At 36.9% G+C, this 25,313-nt stretch overlaps 1 protein-coding gene across 1 annotated transcript; it reads right to left on the reverse strand.

Annotated features, from left to right (window-relative positions):
• Positions 1-23,884: 23,884 nt before the first annotated feature.
• On the reverse strand, positions 23,885-24,276 carry LOC116478740 (small nuclear ribonucleoprotein Sm D2-like). Its single transcript, XM_032754574.2, has one exon. It carries the CDS (start codon positions 24,239-24,241, stop codon positions 23,885-23,887), a length of 357 nt encoding a protein of 118 aa, XP_032610465.1. The 5' UTR covers positions 24,242-24,276.
• Positions 24,277-25,313: the final 1,037 nt, after the last annotated feature.

Here is a 25,313-nt window from a genome sequence, read left to right on the forward strand (position 1 = left end):
GTTTTACTATCTATAGACATCTCCATTTTGAGACCTAGAAGTAACTCAAATTCAACATGTCCTAAACTGATAACAACTTCCCTCCTCAAAGCAACTTCTCTACCAAGAAACAGAGTGAATGGCACTTCATTGCTTGCACCAGAAATTTGAGATTCTCATTTGATTCTCCCTTTTCTTTCATGCTCAACAATCAATCATCAATTACTATCAATTTCATAAGTAAAATTTTAAATTCAGAGTGACCATGTTATTCCTCTGCTTAAAATCCTTTAATATCAAATACTATGCAGCCATAAAAAAGGATGAGTTTATGTCCTTTGTAGGAACATGGATGAAGCTGGAAATCATCATTCTCAGCAAACTATCACAAGGACAAAAAACCAAACACCACATGTTCTCACTCATAGGTGGGAATTGAACAGTGAGAACACTTGGACACAGGAAGGGGAACATCACATACCAGGGCCTGTTGTGGGGTGGGGGGAGGGGGGAGGGATAGCATTAGGAGATACACCTAATGTAAATGATGAGTTAATGGGTGCAGCACGCCAACATGGCACATGTATACATATGTAACAAACCTGTACGTTGTGCACATGTACCTTAGAATTTAAAGTATAATAAAAATATATATTTTTTTTTTTTAAAAAAAGGATATAAATCTCACAGAAGTCAAAGACTGAAGCCAGAATTCCAATGGACATCATGGGAAATGGAAAGCTATCAGGACCAGAGTTGCTCTGTGTATAATCTTCATTCTCTCTCTCTCTGTCTCTCTTTCTTTCTTGAGACAAGTCTCACTCTGTTGTTCAGGCTGGAGTGCAGTGGCACAATCACAGCTCACTGTAGCCTCAACTTGCTAGGCTCAAGCTATCCTCCCACCACAGCCTCCTGAGTAGCTGGAACTACAGGTACCTACCACCACACCTGGATAATTTTTTCTTTTGAAACAGGGTCTTGCTCTGTCTCCCAGTCTGGAGTGCAGTGGTGCAATCTCAGCTCACTGCCACCTCCACCTCCCAGGTTCAAGCGATTCTCATGTCTCAGCCTCCCAAGTAGCTGGGATTACAGGTGCGCACCACCACATCTGGCTATATTTTTGTATTTTTAGTACAGATGGAGTTTCACCATGGTCTCTACTAACCGTGGACAGGACCACGCTGGTCTCTAACTCCTGATCTCAAGTGATCTGCCTACCTTGGCCTCCCAAAGTGCTGGGATTTCAGGCGTGAGACACTATGCCCAGCCCCTGGATGATTTTTGTATTTTTTTGTGGAGACGGGATTTTGCCATGTTGCCCAGGCAGGTCTTGAACTCCTGCACTCAAGAGATCTGCCCACCTCGGCCTCTCAAAGTGCTCGGATTACAGGCATGAGCCACGGCAGCTGGCCAAATTTCCTTTTTCAAACTTCTTTATATCACCTCCAATTCTAGAATTCTGGAAGTTATTGGACTATCCCATATTTGAAAGCCACTGTATTTCAATAATGCAAATAAACAGAAATTTTCACTTTTATACTTGGTAAGAAATGTTGCCAAAGGATGATTAAATATGTCAAAAATAAAACAAAATTCTATAAATTAAAAAAAAAAGAAAGAAAAATTTGTTAAATAAAGTTCCAGGCACCTAGCAGTTACTCTTTAATGGTAACTATTATTATGACGGCACGTTTTCTATTCATGAGTTGTACTTTTATGTGTATACATTCGTATAAAATCTATACATAATATTTTTTAGGTTCTTACATCTTTTGCCATCTTGTTCAGAAATTGTATACATCATATTAGTAAGCATCAACAATTGATTACATCAGTAATCAACCCCCTTTGTCCAACAAGACAGTATAAAATTATTAAAACTGTAACTTATGCATTGTTTATATAGATATTATTTTACATTCATTTGTAATCTGCATCTATGATTCCTTTTGTACTTGGGCACAAAGTCTAAAAATTGTATTTAGAGTTATCTAAAAACCTATGAAAAATTATTAGAGGGCAGAGTTCAACAGAATTTTAAGGAGCAAAGGAAATAAGATAATTTCAAAAAAAAAAATCCTTTAATATATCCATAATAGTCCCTTCACAAAATCTAGTCTCTCCCTAACTTGTAAGCGTCATTCTGTGCCTCTGAGTAGGGACTCACTACATGCTAGCCTTCATCGCAGTTATAACATGTCATGCCTTCTCTGATTCTGGCCTTTGACAAGCTGTTCATTCTACCTGAAGAATCCAATTCCCCTAGATTAACTTCATCTACAAACCTTTGCTAATCCTTCAAACGTCTGTTTAAACAACTTGTCCTATGAGAGGCTGACCGCCCCCCACTCCGCCCCACCCCAGCACGAAGCAAAATCTATTCACTATACATTCCCATGTCACTTTTAATTTTTCTTTCATCACCCTTTTAATTACTTCATCATGCTTTTAATTACTTGTTTAATAGCTAATTTCATCCCTCTCCTCTAAGCCTACTGGGACAGGGACATGGTCTCTCTTAATCATGCACATACCTCCACCATCTGGAATAAAGAAATATTTGCTGACTTGATTTGAAAGACCATCTGTAGAAAGATATATGTAAAAGGAGATTGATTATTATGTTTATTTAATGAAAACAATGGAAGCAAAGTGCTCCCAATAGGGAAAGGATAAATAAGTTATAGTACATCCATGCTATCAAAAATTTACAACAAATCTATATAAACCTACTTAGATAGATATGACTATATATTGTTAAATAAAAAGCAAGTTTCAAACTCACTATGAAGAGTAGTATCTCATTTTTATGAAAATTCCATATGGATGTATGTTTCTGTATATGTAGGAAAAAATTAAGAAGACTGTTTACCAGGATATTAAACAACTATATTCTAATTCTCTTAATAATGAACATGTTCTACTCTTATAATCAGAGAAAACATGCTATTTTAAAATGAAAATATTTTAAATTTAAAAACTGCTGGGGGGTGTTTTGGCAACTCTCTCTCTCTCTCCCTCCCTCTTTTTTTTTTTCCCTGAGGAGTCAGAGGGTGCTCTTATTTGTTAGAAAGGTGCTTGACCAAACAGGCAGGGTTCCAAGAGGGTTCTCATTTGAGTTGTGGCTGTCAGGCAAGCAGATGGGATATTGTCACTGTTCTTACAAGAGGCAGTACTCTCACATGACAAGGGTATTGAACTAGGCTCCTACCATCTGTTGCTCAATGATCCATTCATGACTGCCTTGCTGATCTGCGTGAAAAAGTCTTTTAGCTTCCCAAATGCAAACCACCTGGGAACATTTCTGCTAAACGAACATCATTTGATAGAAAAATTTAGACATTTATAGTTCCTTTGAAACAAGCATTCTCAAATCAGGATTGCACTCATAAACACAACAAAACTTAAAAGCAGAAAGGACCAGGAATGAAGTCTGGTCTTTTGACTTTGAAAAAATATAAATTGGCCAGGCGCGGTGGCTCACGACTGTAATCCCAGCAGTATGGGAGGCCAAGGCGAGTGGATCACCTGAGGTCAGGAGTTCGAGATCAGCCTGGCCAATATGGTGAAACCCCATCTCTACTAAAAATACATAAATTAGCCAGTCATGGTGGCGCATAGTCCCAGCTACCCGGGAGGCTGAGGCAGGAGAATTGCTTGAACTCGGCAGGAGGAGGTTGCAGTTAGCCAAGATTGAACCACTGCACTCCAGCCTGGGAGGCAGAGCAAGACTCCATCTCGGGGCAGGAAAAAAGAAAAAATATAAATTAACACATGGTCTCAAAAAATATGAAATAGTCACAGACTCAAACAATAATGTATCTTTTAGCTAATATAATTATGGAGAGCCTTCTCTCTAACAGAAGCTCTTATGTTTCAGCCATTTCCTTTATTGGCATGAAATAATGAAAGGACAATAAACTTTGGGCTCAGATGAGCCTGCATTTAAATTCTAACTTTTCCATGGCCCAGTTTTATGAACTTGTGAAAGTGTCTGCCATTCTCTCTGAACATCAGTTTCTTCATCTACAAAATGATTATGAGAATATGCACTTCTGAAGGTTTTTGTGAAAACTAAAGGAAACAATAATATAAAACTCCTGGCTCAATGCTTAGTGCATTGTAGGTGCTCAGTTAGTTAGTTCCTATCATTTTTTGTTCAGTCACTTTTCTTCCTTCTAAAAGGACACTTACTGAGTAAACCTCTATGACAACATGCAATAAGTGTCTTGCTGGCCTACAGATGAAATGCTCTTTCCACAAATATTTAAGCACCACTATGGACTGTACACCAGAGATTCAATTGTGAACAAGAAAGAAGTAATTCCAACCTTTGTGAAGTTTATATTTCCGTGGTAGGCTGAATAAAGGCAAAAATACTCACATCCAAATCCCAGAATTTATGAATGTTATGAATGAAATTGCTCAAGAAGAGAGTCAAGAGCCACAGAATGCAAGTAGCCTCCAACAGCTAGAAGAAAAACAAAAACAAACAAACAAACAAAAAAGGCAATTAATGCTACCCTAAATTCTCCAGAAGGAACCAGCCCTGCCAACACCTTGACTTTAGCCCCCAAAAATGGATTTCAGACTTCTGGCCTTCAGAACGTAAAAAAAGAAATGTGTGTTGTTTTAAGCCACTAAGTTTGTAGTAGTTTGTTACAGCAGCCATAAAAAAAAAACTAATAAACTGGGAGGCATTAAACTACTAATTACACAATAATTTAACACAACTGTGATAAGTGCTAAGATTAAGTAAATTGTAGTGAGAGTTTACAAAAGAGAGACACAGTCTTAGAAGCAGAACATCTCATTTGGGGGACTAAATTTTGATCTTAGATTTTCAAGCTAAAAAGGTATTTACCATGCAAGGAAAGAGAGATGAAGAGAGAATGAATTCCAAGCAAAGGAACAAGAAGTACAAAGGTCCTAGGCAGGAAGAAACAAGCTCACAGAGGCTGAAGCCCAGAGACCAGGGTGTGAGAGGAACAGGGAAGAAGAAAGGAAGATATAACATCAGGTAAGGTAGGGTGGGGAAAACACTAAGGAAAGATTTTACCAAAAAATGACAGACTAGCTTGTTTCAGATAAAATCATCCCACCCCACTTAGAACATTTAGAAAGCCTGAACAAAATTGGCTTTTAACCTATTAAAAGCATCTGAGAGCTACCAAGGCCATGAGCATTTGGAGAATTAAGATTCCAGACATGGATGGGTGCGGTGGCACTTCGGGAGGCCGAGGCAGGTGGATCACGAGGTCAGGAGTTCGAGACCGGCCTGGCTAACATAGTGAAACCCTGACTCTACTAAAAATACAAAAAATTAGCCAAGCATGGTGGCAGGCACCTATAATCCCAGATACTTGGGAGGCTGAGGCAGGAGAATCACTTGAACCCAAGAGGTGGAGGTTGCAGTGAGCCAAGATCACGCCATTGCACTCCAGCTTGGGCAACAGTGCAAGGCTCTGGCAAAAAAAAAAAAACCCAGACAGAAGGAATTTCAGAGACTTAAGCCTGAAATCCACAAACACTTTTTCTACCAAGGCATTTGCTGATTTAAAAAGAGTAGCTAAGAGACTATAAAGCTGTGCACAAAGTAGCAGCTTGAGCAATTGAGAAATTTAACAGACTTTTAGAAACATCTCATAGGTTGGGGTTGGAGCTAAGGGTCTGTCAGGAAGGTGAGGTCCTATTAAACATTCCGCACTTTCATTTGCAACCTCCAAAAGGCTATTCTAAGAGTAAGGCAGAAGTGGAAATAGATCAACTCTCAAAAAGTCTGAAGACCAATTTTAAATAGTTCAATCCCTAACTGAATTAAGTTTATCTTTCCTATCCCAACCACTTGTCAAAAGAAAAATTAAATTCTCTCTGCAGGGAGACAACATCTTTCAGAGTCCCATATTATTTCTACAAATTTTATGCACCAAATTCCAGCAAGAATTGAAAAATAAACAGGCAAAAAGTATTCAACTGAAGGCAACAACAAAAACTAGAAAGAGACCCACAAGACTTCCAAATAATGGAATTCTCTGCCTTGGGATTTAAAATTATTATGCTTAATATGTACAAAGAAATAAAAGATGGCAAAAACTATAAAAATTTTATTTCAAATTGAAATTTGTAAAACAGGAAACATAATAATGGAAATTAAGAAGTCAATAGATGTTTTTAACAAGATATTAAACTCAGCAGCTAAAGGAAAAGAAATCAGTGAACCTAAAGATACATCAAAGAAAATAGTCAGACTAAGGAAAAGTGAAACAAAAGAATAGAAAATACCAACAGGTAAGAGGTAGATAGACCATAATAAAAAGTCCTAATCAGTGTGTAACTACAGTTCAAGAAGAAATTAAAAAACAGAATGAAAGCAACTAATGAAGAGGTGATGGCTGATTTTTTTTTCCAAATCTGATTAAAGACATCAAGTCAAAAATTCAGAAACCACTATGAACTCAAGCACGATAATAAAAAAAGAAAGCAAACCTTCACACACCATTGTAAAACTGGTGAAAAGCAGATATGTATAGATATAGGTATATAGATATATGTAGATATCTAGATACAGATATATACAGATATATACAGATACATTGATATATCTAGATATCTTGATATCAAGATATCTATATATATCGATATATATCTATATATAGATATCTCTATATTGATAAATCTATATCTAGATATCTAGATGTGTATCTATATCACCTATATCTATATCTCTATATCTAAATATATATCTAGATATAGAAACATAGATATCTATATATCTATATATAGATACCTAGATCTAGATATATATCTAGATATAGATATATGTAAGCTATATCTAGCTATAGATCTATATCTATAGATTTATCTATATCTATATAGATATATATATAAGATATATCTAGATATATATCTATAATAGAAACCAGGTGGGATATATATATTATATCTATATCTAGATATACAGATATTATATCTATATCTAGATATATAGATATTATATCTAGATCTAGATATATAGATATTATATCTATAGATATAGATATATAGATATTATATCTATATCTATACATATAGATATTATATCTATATCTAGATCTAGATATATAGATATATAGATAGATACGTACATACATAGATATAGAGATATATATCTATATATATCCCACCTGGTTTCTATTATAGATATATATAGAATCTATATTATAGATTTTAAGACCATATATAATTTAAGACCAGCCTAGACAACAAAGTGAGACCCATTCCTACAAAAAAACTTAAAAAGTAGCCCAGCATGGTGGCATGTGCCTTAGTCCCAGCTACTCAGGAGGCTGAAGCAGAAGGATCACTTGAGCTCAGGAGTTAAAGACTGCAGTGAACTTTGATCATGCCACTGAACTCCAGCTTGAGTAACAAAAAAAAAAAAAGAGAGAAAAATCAGATTTTTTTTTTTTTAAAGTATAAAAAAAATTGAACTATATGGGCTGGGTGCGGTGGCTCACGCCTATAATCCCGCACTTTGGGAGGCCGAGGTGGGCAGATCACAAGGTCAGGAGATGGAGACTATCCTGACTAAAACGGTGAAACCCTGTCTCTACTAAAAATACAAAAAATTAGCCATGCGTGGTGGCACACGCCTGTAGTCCCAACTACTCGGGAGGCTGAGGCAGGAGAATCACTTGAACTCGGGAGACAGAGGTTGCAGTAAGCCAAGATTGTGCCACTGCACTCCTGCCTGGCAACGAAGTGAGACTCCGTCTGAAAAAAAAAAAATTGAACAATATGATAAATTAATCTAATTGATATATATTTCTATACCCAACAATGCATTCTTTTCAACTGCATATGGACACAATGAAATTGATCACATGCTTATCCAGAAAACAACTCTCTACAAATTCCAAATTATTGAAATTACACAAATCATGTGTTTTGATGACAATGATATTAAGCAGAAAATAAATAACAAAATATAACTCTAAAATTTCCAAAGATTAGGGAATTAAGAAAATGACTTATAAATTACTTATGTAGTATTAAGGAGAAAAATCATAATAAAAATTTGTAAAATACTTTTAATCAAACAATAATAAAAATATGACATATGGCAACTTAAAGGTAGTACTGAAAGACACTCTCAGAGAAAAACTTACAACACTACATGCATATTTAGAAAAGAAGAAATTCTTAAAATCATTATCTGCATGTCTATTACAAAAGTTAGTAAAAGAAGAGAAAATTAAACCCCAAAAGAATCATAAAGAAGGAAACAATAAAGACAATAAAATAAAGTAAGTAAATAGATGCAAAAGAGTGGATAAACAGAGGCAACTGTTAGTTTTTTGACAAGACTAAGAACATCAACAAACCACTGGTAAGATAGATCAAGAAAGTAAAAAGAAAAAAAAGATAAGAGTCAATTACACAAATCAAAAAGGGGATATCACTTAGGATTGTATATCTACAAAAAAGAAGAAAATTTTATTTTGAAAATTTAGATTAAAATATCTAAAAATGTCTAAATCTCTCTCTCTCCCTTTTTTTTTTTTTTTTTTTTTTTTTTTTTGAGATTGAATCTTGCTCTGTCACCCAGGCTGGAGTGCAGTGGTACAATCTTGGCTCACTGCAACCTCTGCCTCCCAGGTTCAAGCAATTCTCCTGCCTCAGCCTTCTGAGTAACTGGGAATACAGGTGCACACCACCATGCCCGGCTAATTTTTGTATTGTTAGTAGAGATGGGGTTTCACCATGTTGGTCAGGCTGGTATTGAACTACTGACCTCATGATCTGCTAGCCTTGGCTTCCCAAAGTGCTGGGATTACAGGCGTGAGCCAGTGCGCCCAGCCTAAATTTCTTAAAAAATACAACTTAATCAAAACTGACTCAAGAAGAAATAGGAAATCTGAATAATTCTTTATCTATAAAAGAAATTGAATCTATAGTTTAAAACCTTCCTAAAGAAAAATCCCAACCCAGATGGCACTGGCGAATTATTCCAAACATTTAGGAAGAGATATAACCATCTTACACAAACTCTTTCAGATAATAGAAAAATAGGGAGCATTTCACAACTCGTTTTATGAGCATTACTTCAGTTTAAAAAAGAAAAACCTGATAAGGACATGAAAAGAAAGGAAAATCTTCCTCACGCAAAGACCTGTAAAAATCCTAAATAAAATACTAGTAAATCGATATATCCAGTGACATTAAAAAAAAAAAAAGATAATACATCATGACCAAGAGGGTTTATTTCAGGAAAACAAGGTTGGTAACAGTCTAGAAATAAGTTCATCAAATTCACCACACTAATAGAGTCAAGAAAGAAATTCTCAATAGATAGCAAAAATAAAAAATATTCAGTGGTATGTAGATACTATTGAATACTACTCAGCCATAAAAAAGAATGAAATAATGGCATTTGCAGCAACCTGGATGGAACTGGAGACCATTGTTCTAAGTGAAGTAACTCAGGAATGGAAAACCAAACATCCTATTCATAAGTAGGAGCTAAGCTATGAGGACTCAAAGGCATAAGAATGACACATTAGATTTTGGGGACTCAGGGGAAAGGGTGGGAGAATGGTGAGGGATAAAAGACTACACATTGGGTACAGTGTACACTGCTCGGTTAATGAATGCACAAAAATCTCAGAAATTACCACTAAAGAACTTATTCATATAACCAAACACTACCTGCTCCCTAAAATCCTATTGGAATAAAACCTAAATTAAAAAAACAAATAAATAAATAAAGATAAAATATATTCAACACTTATTTTTGATAAAAGCTGTTAGAAAACTAGATTGTAAATTCTCTTTTAGATTGTACGTTCATTAAAGTAAAAAAAAAAAAAGTCTTTTTCAACTCTATGTTCCTCACATCACCTTCAATACTAAACTTTACCAAAGAGATATGCACTAAATATTCACTGAAATTAATGCAAATGTCCACCTTATGTGTCATTCTTTTTTTCAGCTTTTTGAGGTAAAATTAACAAATAAAATTGTATATATTTAATGTATAGTGTGATGATTTAATATATGTACACATCATAAAATGATTACCACAATTGAGTTAATCAACACATTCATCACTTCACATAATTACCTTTTTATTTATTATTTTTTGTGAGAATGCTTAAATTAAGATCTACTCTCAACAAACTTCAATTATACAATAGGTATTATTAACCATACTAATCATGCTATAAATTAGATCCTCAGAACTTGTTCATCTTATAACTGAAAGTTTGTACACTTTGACCAACATTTTCTCATTTTACTCACCCTCAGATCTCACAACCATCTATTTCTGTCAGTTCTTTTTTTAAAAGATTTCTACATATAACTGATAGCAACACTATTTGTCTTTTTTTGTTTGGCTTATTTTACTAAACATAATGCCCTCCAGTTTCATCCACATTGTCCCAAATGGTAGAATTTTCTTCGTTTTTATGGCTCAAAAAATTCCATTGTATAATATACCATCATCTTTTCTTTTTTGATTCCTCCATTAATAGACCCCTAGGTTATGTCCATATCTTGGCTACTGTGAATAATAGTGCAACAAACCTTGGAAAACAGCTATCTCCTCCAGATACTGGTTTTTTTCCTTCAGATATACACCCAATAGTGAGATTGTTGGATCATATGATAATTCTAAAGTTAAATATTTGAGAAACGTATGTACTGTTTTTTATAATGGCTATACCAATTTACATTATCACCAACAGTGTACAAGGATTGCCTTTCCTCTACATCCTCATTTTCCTGATAATTAGTGGTGTCGAGGACTTTTCCATGTACCTGTTGGCTATCTGTATATCTTCTTTAGAAAAATGTCTATTCAGGTCCTTTGGCCATTATTTAATTTGATTATTTGGGTTTTTTCGATATTGAGTTGTATGTGTTTCTTATAAATTTAAATAGTAACCCTTATTAGATATATGGTTTGGAAATATTCTCTCCCAAACCACAGGTTGCCTTTTCATTTTACTGATTGTTTCCTCTACTGTGCAGAAAATTTTTACTTTGATGTAGTCTCATTTGTTATTTTTATTTTTGTTGGCTGTGCTTCTAGTCTCATATCCAAAAAATTATTGCCAAGACAAATGTTAAGGAGCTTTTCCCCTATTTTTTTATAGTAGTTTTATGGCATTAGGATCTAAATTTAGCTTTTTAATCCATTTCAAGTTAGTTTTTATAAGTGGTTAAAGATATGAATTGCCTATGATTTGAACGTGGTTTATCTTCACCAAAACTCATGTTGACATTTGGTTCCCAATATGCCAGTATTGGGAGTTGAGGCCTAGTGAGTGATGTTTAGATCATGGGGGTGGATCCCTTTGAATAGATCAATGTCCTCCCTCAGGGGTAAATGAGGTCTTGCTCTATTGGGAATGAGTTATTTCCCACAAAAGCATATTGTTATAAAAGAGTCAGCTTCCTCAGTTTTCCTCTCTCACAACCTCTCTCACCAGGTCAAATCTTTCCACGTACCCACTCCCCATCCACTTTCTGTCATGAGTGGAAAGAGCATGAGATGCTCACCAGAAGCCAAGCAGATACTGATGCCATGTTTCTTGAATTTCCAATCCTGCAGAACCATGAGCTAAATAAATTACTTTTCTTTATAAATTACCCAGCCTCAGGTACTCTGCTATAACAACACAAAACAGACAAAGACAGGGGTCCAGTTTGGGTAATTTTTGCAAGTGGAAACCCATTTTTTCCTAACACCATTTATTAAAGAGTATAGTTCTTTCTTAATGTATTATTGGCACCTTTGACAAAGATTAATAAACCATTTATGTATAGGTTTATTTCTGGGCTATGCATTCTTTTTCATTAGTCTATGTATCTGTTTTCATGTAGGACCATATTGTTTTGATCACTATAGCTTTGTAATACACTTTGAAATTACTAAGGATGGTGCCTTCAACTTTGTTCTTCTTTTTTAAAATTGTTTTGATTCACTGGGATTCTTTGTAATTCCATACAAATTTTAGGATGATTTTGATATTTCTGTGAAAAATGCTCTTGAAATTTTAATAAGAAATTGCACTGAGGCCGGGCACAGTGGCTCATGCCTGTAATCCCAACACTTTGGGAGGCCAAGGCAGGCGGATCATGAAGTCAGGAATTCGAGATCAGCCTGACCAACATGGTGAAACCCCATCACTACTAAAAATACAAAAATTAGCTGGGCATGGTGGCACATGCCTGTAATCCCACCTACTCAGGAGGCTGAGGCAGGAGAATTGCTTGAACCCCAGCAGTAGAGGTTGCAGTGAGCCAAGATCATCCAACTGCACTCCAGCCTCGGTGACAGAGTGAGACTGTCTCAAAAAAAAAAAGAAAGAAAGAAAGAAAGAGAAAGAAAGAGAGAGAGAGAGAAAGGAAGCAAGGAAGGAAGGAAGGAAGGAAGGAAGGAAGGAAGGAAGGAAGGAAAGGGAAGGGAAGGGAAGGGAAGAAAGAAAAAGAGAGAGAGAAAGAAATTGCACTGAATCTACAGTTTGGAGGTAGTATAAACATTTTGACAATATTAATTCTTCCAATTATAGAACATAAAATATTTTTTCTTTATTTGAGTCTTCTTCAACTTTTTTTTTTACTAACGTTATATACTTTTCGGTGTACAAAATTTTTTACCATCATGGTTAAATTTATTCCTAAGTATTTTATTATTTTTGATACTATTGTAAATGATGTTTTAATTTCTCTTCAAATAGTTTGCTGTTAGTATACAGACACAGCTAACTTTCATATGTTGATTTTGTGTCCTGCAACTTTTCTGAATTTATTTATTAGTTTAACAGGTTTTCTAGTTGAATCTTTGAGGTTTTTTATATAGGAAATTTTGTCAACTGCAAACAGGGACAATTTAACTTCTTTCTTTCCACCTTGGATGCCCTTTCCTTTCCTGCATCATTGCTCTAGTGAATTTCCAGTGCTATGTTGGACAGAAACAGCAATAGTAGACATCCTTATCTTGTTCCTGATCTTAGAGAAAAATCTTTCAGCTTTTTTCCATTGAGTATGGTGTTAGCTGTGAGCTTGTCATATATGACTTTTATTATTTTGAGGTACATTCCTCCTATACCTAATTTGTTGAGTTTTTATCATGAAAGCATATTGAAATTTGTCAATTGCCTTTCCCATATTTATTAAGGTGATCACATGATTTTTATCCTTTATTCTAGTAATGTGTTGTATCACATTTGTTGATTTGTGTATGGTGAACCATTTTTTTTATTTCAGATATACATCCCACTTGATCATGGTTAAGTGTTAAATGGTAATCCTTTTAGTGGGATATTAAATTTAGTTTTCTAGTATTTCATTGATGATTTTTGCACCTATATTCATCAGCGATATTGGCCTATAATTTTCTTTTTTTTTTGTAATGTCCTTGTCTGGCTTTGATATTATGCAATATATAATAGCCTTCTAAAGTGAAATTGTAAGTGTTCTCTCCTCTTCCTTTTTTTTAAGAGTTTGAGAAAAATTGGCATTAATTCTTCTTTAAATGTTTAGCAGAATTCACCAGTGAAGCCACCTGGTTCTGAGCTTTTTTTATTGGTAGATATTTTATTACTGGTTAAATCTCCTTCCGATGTATAGGTCTATTCAGATTTTCTATTTCTTCATGATTTAATCTTGGTAGGTTCTATGTTTCTAGAAATTTATCCATTTATCCTAGGTTATCCAATTTGTTGGTGATCATTGTTCATAGTAGTCTTTTATGGTCCTTTCTAGTTTTGTGGTATCATTTGTAATGTCTCCTATTTAATTTCCGACTTGTTTATTTGAGTCTTCTCTCTTTTTTTCTTAGTCTAGCTAAAGATTCATCAACTTTGGAATGCTTTTTAAAATTCCAGTGTTCAGACTGAGAATGAGACGGAATATGATGTGATGCAAAGAGGCAGTGAAAAAACAATGTGTGCTGGTGGGAAATAAGAGAAAATTTACCAGCTGCTATGAGTGGAAAATTGTGGGCAAAGAAATAAATGTTTGCAGTCTTTTTAAGAAACTTTACTATAATATGGACTATGAAGGCTCTAGTAATGGTTTACATGTTGGAAGTTCTGTTTAAAGTTGTTATAGATTACCCACATTTAGCTCTCTTTTTTCATAAAACACCAAGTATTCCAAAAAAGTGATAAAGAACATATACCTTTGAAGATAAAAATAAAGATAACACAAAACAGCAGCAAAGATATCAGTTTCAGAATTTCAAAATATATAGAAATATGGTAGCTATCTTAGCAAATTATAAAGAACAGAATGCTAACTGCATGAGAGAGAAATGTTAAACTTGGAACCAACCCAAATGCCCATCAATGTAAGACTGGATAAAGAAAATGTGGCACATATACATCATGGAATACTATGCAGCCTTAAAAAACGATGAGTTCATGTCTTTTGCAGGGACATAGATGAAGCTGGAAACCATCATTCTCAGCAAACTAACACAGGAACAGAAAACCAAACACCACATGTTCTCACTCATAAGTGGGAGCTGAACAATGAGAACACACGGACACAGGGAGGAGAACATCACAAACCAGGGCCTCTTGGAGGGTGGCAGGCTAGGGAAGGGATACCATTAGGAGAAATACCTAATGTAAATGACAGGTTGATGGGTGCAGCAAACCACCATAGCACATGTATACCTATGTAAGAAACCTGCAGGTTCTGCACATGTATCCCAGAACTGAAAGCATAATAATAATAATAATAAAGAAGCAAGATAGTTTGTGATATATAATCCCAAAAGTCTCAGAAACTGGAAGTTCCAGGGACCCTTGAAATATGGTACATGCAGAGAAGAAGACAATGATTTTAGGTCTTCATGGGAAGATTTGAATTTTTTTGCCTATCTCCTCTTCAGAAGAGAGTATTTCCAGCTCAAATTTTAACTGAGAACACAGCTTAGCTGACTACATACAAAGGCTTGGGGCTTTGTCAAGTGTTGCTAAGTGATCTTTAAATCAAAAGCTTAGGTCATCGGGGATTAGGAATCGCTCCAACACTTGCTTATCTTTCTGTATTCACCTTGTTGCTCCAATTTGGCCTCTGAGTGTTTCCACTACATTCAAGTCAGCTTAGTCATTAATTTTTAAAAGTGGGTGTGAGTAAGTTTGGGGGGAAGAGGGTTCTAGCTTATTTTTATTGATGTATTTAATAGGACATTTTCCTAATTAACAGATGACCATGTTTCTGGGAGTTTAACGCTTTTCTATATGCCTTTTGAATCTCCTAAATACTTCATAAAAGGTTTTAAGGACAAGCTCCTAGAACACCTTTCCCAGCCTATCAGCCAGACAACCAGTCATACCTCCTCCACCCTACAGACAACTGGGAATTTACTCAACTGAAAAGGTTGAACAAGTGACATAAGATACAGGTGAGGAAGGGGATGATCCAAAAGGGGATGAATGTGACTGAATGGTGAAATCCTAAGTGCCTCTGCTATACGTGCTCACAGAATGCTGGCAGCCAGGCTCAGACCTCCAGGCCTAAGTCGGAGAAGCCCTCTGCAAAATGGCCAGCCTAAGAATGAAAATCTATGGATGCTGATATTTGCGAATCCGCAACAAAGAGCAATAATCCTACAGTAAAGCCAACTACTCACCAGCACCCTCCACACATGCACTGCTTCTACAGCTTTGTAGAACATCTAACTTAAACGTGTAAAAAAAAGAAAAAAAGAGCTAAGAATTATAAGACATTTAAGAAACTCCTCCACATGAAAGATAGACATTAAAATAAATAAGAAAAAACATGCCTGAGAGACAAAACATAAAGCAGAAGTAAACTTACCCCAACACCCTTATATTTAATACGCAAAAGAGAAGATTTTGTCTTTATAGAACAAGAAAAGGAGGCTATAAAAATGAACAAGCAGATTGAATAAAGACTTAATAACTTTGGAGTGAATAGCAGATTCTAAGATCTTTCAGAGAGGGGAAAATAGTTACATAAAAGCATATGTAATCAGAATCTCACCAAATTTCATAATCACAATGTAAGAAGCTAGGCTGCAGAATGACACTCTAGAATAAAAGGGATAAATGGTTTCAAAGTTTTGGGGGACAAGAGGCACACTAGATTTCTATATACAGCCAAACTATTAATTGGGGGTAAAGGCAGGAAATGAAATATTTTTGCATGTGCAAGTCCTTAAATAATTTACCTCCCAAGAATTCCTTCTCAAGAAAGTAATGCAAAATATGAGACCCCAAAAATGAAGGTATCATTCAAGAAGAAAAAAGACAGGGATCCAGAAAACAGAAACTCTACCAAGCAAGGGAGTAAACAGAATTTCCAGGCCAATGAAGAATAAGGATGAATACTATGCAGCAGCCTAGATTCAAATGGGGACAGAGACCTCCAGGAGGAAAAAGATAACCCTGAGCTAGTTGAGTAATTTTAACATATAGAGAGAAGATATACGCTTCCAGTAGAAAGTTTGGCACGAATTATTGATAGGTACATTAAAAACTCAGAAAAATAAAAGAGGCAGTTATTATTGCAAGTCAAAACAAAGTTTAATCATCACAGACACAAGACGTGGCTCTGAATAATAAGGTAAACAGTAAATAATGATTTAACCAAAACGACGATATGTGTGTAGTGAGAAATAGATTATAAGTCAGCAAAAATCCTCACTTTTTATAGTATTTTTCCAATAGATACTAAAATGGAAATATTAGTAGATATCAGTAGATATCAAAAGAAACATGTTATTTAGAAATCAGGAGATAAATTTCAGAAGACATGCTCCCAAAAAATCTCATAGCAATTGCCTCTGAAGAACCACATTCTGGGAATTGAGGGAAGTGTGGAGGATAAGAGACTACGGGTTTCATTATATCTTATAGAACTATTTGTCTCTAAAATATGTATGTGCATTGATTTAAAAAGAAACAAAAATTAATTTTAAAAATAAAAAAATATACATATTATTCTTTAATATTTTTGGAATCATATGTGTATCTCATTTGAATGTGACTTCACTTTTTGGCTCCTTGGAGTCCAGTTTGTCTAGTTTGTGAGCCTACTCAATGTTCCAGGTGCTGGGCTAGATGCTTACTGATATTCATATATTGGAGCCTCACAACAATCATATGAGGATGTTCATTGCATTTCCCTTTTCAGATAAGAGAATAAAGAGTCTAAAATAGAGAATAAAAAACAATGTTCCAGCGTTTCTTGGAGCAAAGGGTGGTTCTGTGACACAGTTCTGGCCAAGGAGCTGTAAGTAAAAATCTGCAGGCAGCTCATCTTTCTGCCAGGAATGTAGGCGTGCTACAGCCTTCTTAAATCAAGGAGCATACAAGCCACGCACAGACAAGGAAGTCTAGAAAAAGCCTGGATCACCGATCTTCTCCATGAGTTGCCAAGCCAGCCAGGACTATCTACCTCCAGACTTCTTGTTAAGTGAGGAAAATAAAAGTGTTTAAGAATATTTAAGCCACTCAAGTAAGATTTACTATTGCACATACCTAAACACAACTCAGCTAATAGAGGCTCCAAAGCCTCTTCTCTTTTCTAGGTCTTGTTGCTTCTCAGACACCCAATTTAGGCTGTCAGGAAAGGAGAGAATATTTCCCAGGAGAGGGTCCCTCTTTTCAATGTTCTTTCACATTTCTCTGTGAAGGTACATGGAGGTGGGAGTCTCCAGAGAAGTACTGATGGATTGCATTGTCATAGAAGCACCAACTTCCTGAGATCTAAGTCATAATTTTTCTGGCTTGGTGAGCTAATCAATAGAAGCTTTCCTTTTGAAGCTGGTTGATAGAATTGACTAAGATGGCAGAATTGCCTACGGATAGTCAGAGCTCAGGGCAAGGCAGGAATTGCACTGGACTTATTTGACTTTTTGTTGTTGTTGATGTTGTTGTCGTTGTTTTAAGCTAACTTATAAATAACAAGTATAGTAACAATATCCTGTAGACTGAATGTCTGTTTTCCCCCAAAATGCGTGTGTTGAAAACTGATCCTTAATGTGATGCTATGTGGAGGCGGGGCCATTGAGAAATGATTAGGTCATGACGATGGAGTCCTCAATAATGGGATTAGTACCCTTATTAAAGGGACTCCAAAGAGCTCCATCCCCCCTCAACAACGTGAGAATATGGCAAAAAGATGGCCACCTATGAACTAATAAGTGGGACCTCACAAGACACCAAATCTGCCAACGCCTTGGTTTTGGACTTCCTAGTCTCCATAACCATGAGAAATAAATTTCTGCTGTTTACCAGCCACCCAGTCTATGGTATTTTGTTATAGCTGCTTGAACAGACTAAGATACAATGTTAAGGGGTAAGGAAAAAAACCACCCACATACTACCTACCCTACCACAACTATTTTCATTTTCCAGTTTTCTTAGAGTCCATGCACTCATGCACTCTTACTTTTCACAGCCATAATCATATACATATAATTCAGTTTCTCTTTTACTTAACATTATCACAACAAATCATATTTTTTCCATGCATGGTCTCCATCATTTTCACTTTAATAATTTATTTTTTTATTAAATACCTACTATGTTATAGGCTCTAATGTTAAAGCTACAAATTGAATATTTTATCAAGTAGCTATATCATGGTTACTTGACCATTCCACTAAGGGGATGAACATTTAGTTTGCTTCCAATTTTTCCTTTTATATATAATGCTGCCATGATCATCTTCATAAGCAAGTATAACTTTTTTGTTTGTGATAATTATTTTTGATTTTTGGCAGTGAGACTGGACGAAAGGCTAGGGATATCTTAAGGCTCTTAAGATACACTACTGTAAATATTTTCAATGGGGTACTTAACCACCTTTGCTGGAGTTGCACTGGGCTTTCTTCTTCAGATCAGTGTCTTCTGAATCAGACTCTCAAACAGGTGTCATTGGTTGACAAAGTACAAGTTACGTTCTGTGTTATAGCAGCAAGGAAAGTTGAGGAAGAAGTGAGTGTCTCATTTCCACCTTCAGACATGGAGATAGATGAGAAAATTTTCCCAGATGTACAAATATGTTTTTTTAATGTTATGCAGCCAAAACTCATGCTTTCATTTTACATGAGTGAACAGACTGGGCCATTTCTCTCAGTTGACCCTACAATATGGCTTGAGCTTGCACCACTTTACTGAAACTATTCTTTCTAAGGTCATGCTTGACCTTAGGTTCCCCAAACCTTCTGGCTAATCTTTACTCATTGTCTTGCTAAGTCCCTTAATTTATTTTGGTAATTACTCCTCATTCTTGAAAGTTTTTTTCCATTTTGGTTTCCATGATACCATACTCCACTGGTTCTCTTTCTTTGTTTCAGACAATTTTTTGGTCTCCTTTCTAGTCTTCCTCCACTGGATGCCCAAATATTGTTATTCCTCAAGGTTTCCGCCCAACTTCATTTTCTTAAGCAATATCATTCTCACTCATGGACTTAACTACCACTTTGTATCAGTCTGGCTTTGGTTAAGGAAAAAAAAAAATCATTCTATATATGCCAGATATGAAGAGTTTAAATATAGGGAACAGCAAACTTTGAAGAACTCAGAGTAGTGAAGGTCGGGGGAATTGCCACCACTGTTCTCAGCAGCCATTTCAATTATCTTGACCTAAGCTGGTAGATTTTAAGGGCTCACCTGGAAGCATCTTTGAACCTGACATCTGCTCCTGCGTCTATCTGCAATTGACTCTAGAAAACAATGACCTCTTCTCTCTTGCTTTCCAAATCTGCAGTGAGTCTCATCTCATATCTGCATTAGCCTTTCCAGAGTCAGGGAGAGTATCTGGTCACAGAATTCCCAGAAAAGTTGGCATTCACTGTGATTGGACTCCTTTAGCTAACATGTTCACCTCTAAACCAATCTCCAGCTCTATAGGTAAGGCATGCGACTTTGTCTATGCTAATCAGTACACTTCATCCTCCTAAACCCAGTGTAACTAACAGTCCATAGAAGGGGACTCTACCCCTGTGGAGCTACAGGTGAAATTAGCTTCCACAGAAAAACACAGATCTCACTGAAATCTAAGCCTCTTAGAAAAGTGAAATAGGGAAGAGAGGAATCCTCAGGTGTTCAATGTTCATCTTTACCTCCATTGCCTTTGTTTTCTCCTGCAAAACCATGGTAATCTCATCATAACCAGTAACTCTTCCTCTAATCCATTTTGTCATTACAAAGTTATTTATGGAACATGTAAATCTGACAGTGTCACTCCCTGTTTAAAACCATTCATGGCTGCCCTTCACCCTATTCTGTATAAAGTCTCTGTGATCTGGCTCCATTTACCTCAGGCTCATGTCTCTCTGATTGCTGCCTCTCATTTCATACTCTGGCCACATCCAATCACAAAATGCCTGGCATAGTGCTGGTCATACACTATGTGATCCACCAATGATTACTGAGTAAACTAATGCATGAAAAAATGAGATGAGATGAGATAAGATGGTTTATTTCTATTCTGAAGTAAAACTAAGGTAGTCTTCTGGGTTTGTTTTTTTTTTTTTTTTTTTTTTTGTATCCCACTTTCCTCTCATTCTGTGTGGGGCTCACTGCACAGTGGGTGTTCAAAGATGCTTGCTAACTAACGAAATTAGAACATTCATTTTATTACCCAAGAAAGAGCTCCATTGAATTTTTTATTCCTGGCAATTTAAAAAGATTTTTCTGGGTTTTATAATTATTTGCCTGTTGTAGGATAAGGAGTGGGTGAAAGAATTCATTAGCTCATTAAAATACAATGAAAGGAACATAATTAAAACATTTAGGCAATTTCTGTATCACAGAAAATGAATAATCAGAGGTACAAAACAAATCCTCAGCCAGTTGCTTGGCTGAAGCAAGCCCACACTTCCTGCTTTCTCATAACACTGTCAACTGGCTGGTTCCCAACACTCTTCTCTATCCACTCCTCACAAGAGAATTTGCTTTAATGAACTCTATTCTTAGCGCAGAAAGCTTAAGTCGTGGTAGCATAAATTATGGCAGGGAAGTACTCTGAAAACCTGGAGAGGGAGAATTGGGGTTTCCTTTTCCCTATCTCCTTCTAGTAGTTTGGTTTTGGCTCAATAACTGTACCTGCCGCTGTGCTCAGTGAGTTACCCACATCATCTCATTTAATTGTCCCAAATGAGGTATATCTAATTATCCTCTTTTCATGAATGGAACTGAGGTTTAGTGATGTGTCCAAGATCACACAGCCAGTTAATAGAATCAAAACAAAAATAAATGGTTTTAACCAGACTCCCAAGACCCCCTGCTTTTAAATATTATGTAAACCGGAATAGTCAAAGGATTTCCTTCTTTGATTTCCATAGCACTTAGTCCTCCCCTGGCTGCAATGAGAGGATTCAACCCGCCCCTGACCCCCATGCCATTAGACACAGCAGCTAGCACTGCATGTTTGATGAGTGACTGTCTAATGCTGTTCTCTTCCCTTCCCTACTCCTTGCAACTTTTGCCATTATACCTCCTGCTGATCCTTGGTTACTTTACACCCTCACATATCTCCTCGCCTGCTCATCAGTTTCCAAGGATCACCAAATATCCTGGAATTCCTCCCAGTAAAATATGGAATTTCTGGATAGTGACACCTGAAGACCTGATGACACAGAAGGAACAGCAGCTTCTCATCTTAAAATGCTCAGAGCAAGAACACAGGGATTATAAGCCTACAGCGGCAATACCCAAGAGGTAAAGCACTGCCAAGCAGTTGGCCTAGGACCTAGAAATGGGAACAAGTTCAATTTCTACTTTAAATGACATTATCTGGGACATCTCATATTAGACACTTTCAGATGCTTTCATATTCACTATGTCATAAATCCTACTAGGAGACCTTTTTTTTTTTTTTTTTTTTTTTGAGACAGAGTTTTGCTCTTGTTGCCCAGGCTGGAGTGCAATGGCACAATCTTGGCTCACTGCAACCTCTGCTTCCCAGGTTCAAGTAATTCTCCTGCCTCAGCCTCCTGAGTAGCTGGGATTACAGGCATGCACCAACAGTCCCGGCTAATTTTTTGTATTTTTGGTAGAGACGGGGTTTCTCCATGTTGGTCAGGCTGGTCTCAAACTCCTGACCTCAGGTGATCCACCCCACCCACCTTGGCCTCCCAAAGTGCTGGGATTACAGGCGTGAGCCACCACACCCGGCTAAGACCATGTATCTCATTTGACTTATTCAACTAAGTTATCCTCTGCAGAGCCGTAAACTGGAATGTTGACACCCAGGGCAAGTGCCACAAAATGGCCACTCAAACTGGTTTTATAAGCAAGGCCTGGTTTGCAAGTGGGTGTTAATAAAATGCTTTATCTTTTCATTTTAGCTAATTCTTCTTGCTAAGGAAAAACTAAGTTTTTGTTCACGGGAATGTGTAACAAATTTTTAAAATATAAAATCTTTTTAAAATATATGAAAATTATATACCCTCCATATTTTGATACCCAGATATAGTTCTGAAACTCCAGGCACAGAACAGTGCCTTGCACATGACAAGACAACCTTAACATTCTCCTCAGCTTAACTAAAATTAAGGTTGATTTCTTCCTGACTATAGACCCCCTACTTTCCTTTCCTTAGAGCATTTACTTTAGAAAGCTTTCAATTGTAAATTATTTCCCTGCCCTTTTGAGATGTAAATCATCTCCCAGCCTTTTGCCACATTTATCCAAGAATGTCTTTCTCAAGAACCTGAGAGCTATCCCTTTGAAATGTAATCTTCAAAACAGATAGTGTTCCTATCTCACAGTCTCTGTGGAAAAGTAGGAGCCTATATTAATCAGGGTTCTCCAGGAAAACAGAATGGGAAAAAGGGTTGGGCAGGGAGGGGGCATATTATAAAGAATTAACTCACATGTTTATGGAGGACAGTAAATTCAAAATCTGCAGAGCCAATGTTTGAATCTGAAGGCTAGATGCTGCTGTAAAAGCAAGAAGAGTCAATGTCCCAGTTGGAAGACCATCAGAGAAGAGCCACTGATCCAATTTAAAGACCACTAGGCAGGAGAATTCTTTCCTTCTTTGAGGAAAGTCAGTCTTTTGTTCTATTCAGGCTTTCAACTGATTGGATGAGGCCCACCCACATGGAGGACAGTCTGCTTTACTTAGTCTGCTGATTTAAATGTTAATCTCATCCAAAAACACCCTCACAGAAACACCCAGAATAATGTTTGAGTACCATCACAGAGCCTAACTTCAATAAGTGCCAATTAGCAAAGACAGATGGCCAAATTACATTGATCAACTTACCACCTAATGTTCTCCAGTGCTTTTCTGCTAGTTCATGTTTGGGCTTAAAAATCTGCCCACCTTTTATTTCAGTGAAGTTGTGCTCAGTTCTATACTAAAATCTCTCTTTTACTGCAATAACCCAAATAAAATCTGTCTTTCCATTTTTACCAGGCATCCAGTGCAATTTTTCTTCAACACAGATTAATGAAGACTGTATGAGCAAGTGATCTACCAAACTAAAAATCAACCCTGTAGAGTAGGTATCAACATCTCTGTTTAGCTACTTCTATAAATAGAAATAAATATTAATGTGTGCTTATGTGTCAAGTACTATGTTCAGTGATTTATGTGAATTAATTTATTTAATGCTCACCACTACTCTATGTATTAGATACTCTATTATTCCCATTCACAGAAGAATTATCTGAGAATTAAACAGATTAAGTAACTTAACTAAGGTCACATCATTTGTATATAGTGGAGTCAGAACTAGAATTAAAATTGTTGTAAAGAAATAGCCTGTCTCAAGAGCCACATTTCTACTCAAAATACTATCTATTTTCTTTTCTTTTTTTTTTTCCACTAGAAAAAAACACAGAGCTCTATTATTCTCAACACCAATGGCAGCAGTCTTCATAGGCCAGCGGAGTGAGTTCTGTCGACAGATAGGTGGCCCCTACTTACCGGTGATGAGAGGGTTCTGCAGGACCACAATGACCAAGTCCCCGTGCAGGAACATCTTGGAGATATAGCAGTCTTTGTTGACTGGCTTGGACTTCTTCTTGCCCTTGCTGCTCTTGGGTACCTCAGTCCACATCTCCTTCATGTTCTCCAGCACCATGTTACAGTGCCTTTCGAAGGCCTTGACGTGGCCCAGGAGTTTCTTACTGTTGCGACAGTTGATGAGCACTTGGGTGTTGTTCTTGACTGACTGTGTGAGTACAGAAAGTGGACCCGTGTTAAATTCCTCCTCCTCACGCTTCTGCAGCTCCTCTGGGGTCATCTCACTCTTGGGCTTGTTGAGGAGGCTCATGATGGTCACTACGCTCTCAGTTCACTCCTGTTTCCTCCGCGTTGCTGCTCCCTGAATACTATCTATTTTCATAATGAAAACTCATGCTGCCTCTCTTTTCAAATGTTTTGGATTTGAAGATGCAGCCGCCCAGGGTAATGATGACCCACTACTGATCTATGTAGGTGAAAAATCAATGGCTAGGAATGGAGTCCACAATTTTCATGAATGCAAGTTTTATGTTGTTTTAGTCAGCTCAGGCTTCTGAAACAGACAGGGTGACTTAAATAACAAAAATTTATTTTCTCTTAGTTCTGGAAGCTAGAAGTCTGAGATCAGAGTGCCAGCGTGGTCAGTTTCTGGTGAAGGCCCTCTTCCTGGCTTGCAGACAGAACTTTCTTCCTGAGGGCTCACATGGCTTTTCCTCAGTGAGTGCATGTGGAGAGAGATCTCTCTTTTCTTCTTTTTGTAAGGCCACCAATCCTATCTGATTACAACAATGCCTTCCCCAAACCCCCCTTGGCTTCATTTAACTATAGTTATCTCTTAAAAGCCCTATCTCCAAAATATAGTCACACTGGGGGTTAGGGGTTCAACATGAATTGGGGCAGGGTTGGGAGGGACACAATTTAGACCACAGCATAGGTAGGCACATCTTTCATCCTCATCTCCTTGGCATGGTCACAAAGCCCTCAATACCTGTTTGAAGGGAAGAGAATAAGTAGAACAAGTCTGAAGAAAATAGGTAGAAACCGGGCCGGGCGCGGTGGCTCATGCTTGTAATCCCAGCACTTTGGGAGGCCGAGGCGGGCGGATCACGAGGTCAGGAGATCGAGACCACAGTGAAACCCCGTCTCTACTAAAAATACAAAAAAATTAGCCGGGCGTGGTGGCGGGCGCCTGTAGTCCCAGCTACTCGGAGAGGCTGAGGCAGGAGAATGGCGTGAACCCGGGAGGCAGAGCTTGCAGTGAGCCGAGATTGCGCCACTGCACTCCAGCCTGGGTGACAGAGCGAGACTCCGTCTCAAAAAAAAAAAAAAAAAAAAAAAAGAAAATAGGTAGAAACCAAAGGTGGAATGTGAAGACAAGTTCA

This window comes from Hylobates moloch, unplaced genomic scaffold (assembly GCF_009828535.3).
Source record: "Hylobates moloch isolate HMO894 unplaced genomic scaffold, HMol_V3 SCAFFOLD_3, whole genome shotgun sequence".
Classification (NCBI taxonomy): Eukaryota; Metazoa; Chordata; class Mammalia; order Primates; family Hylobatidae; genus Hylobates; species Hylobates moloch.

Excerpts from the sequence above, each read along its gene's own strand:
- LOC116478740 (XM_032754574.2), bottom strand. The coding sequence starts at position 24,241 with ATGAGCCTCCTCAACAAGCCCAAGAGTGAGATGACCCCAGAGGAGCTG.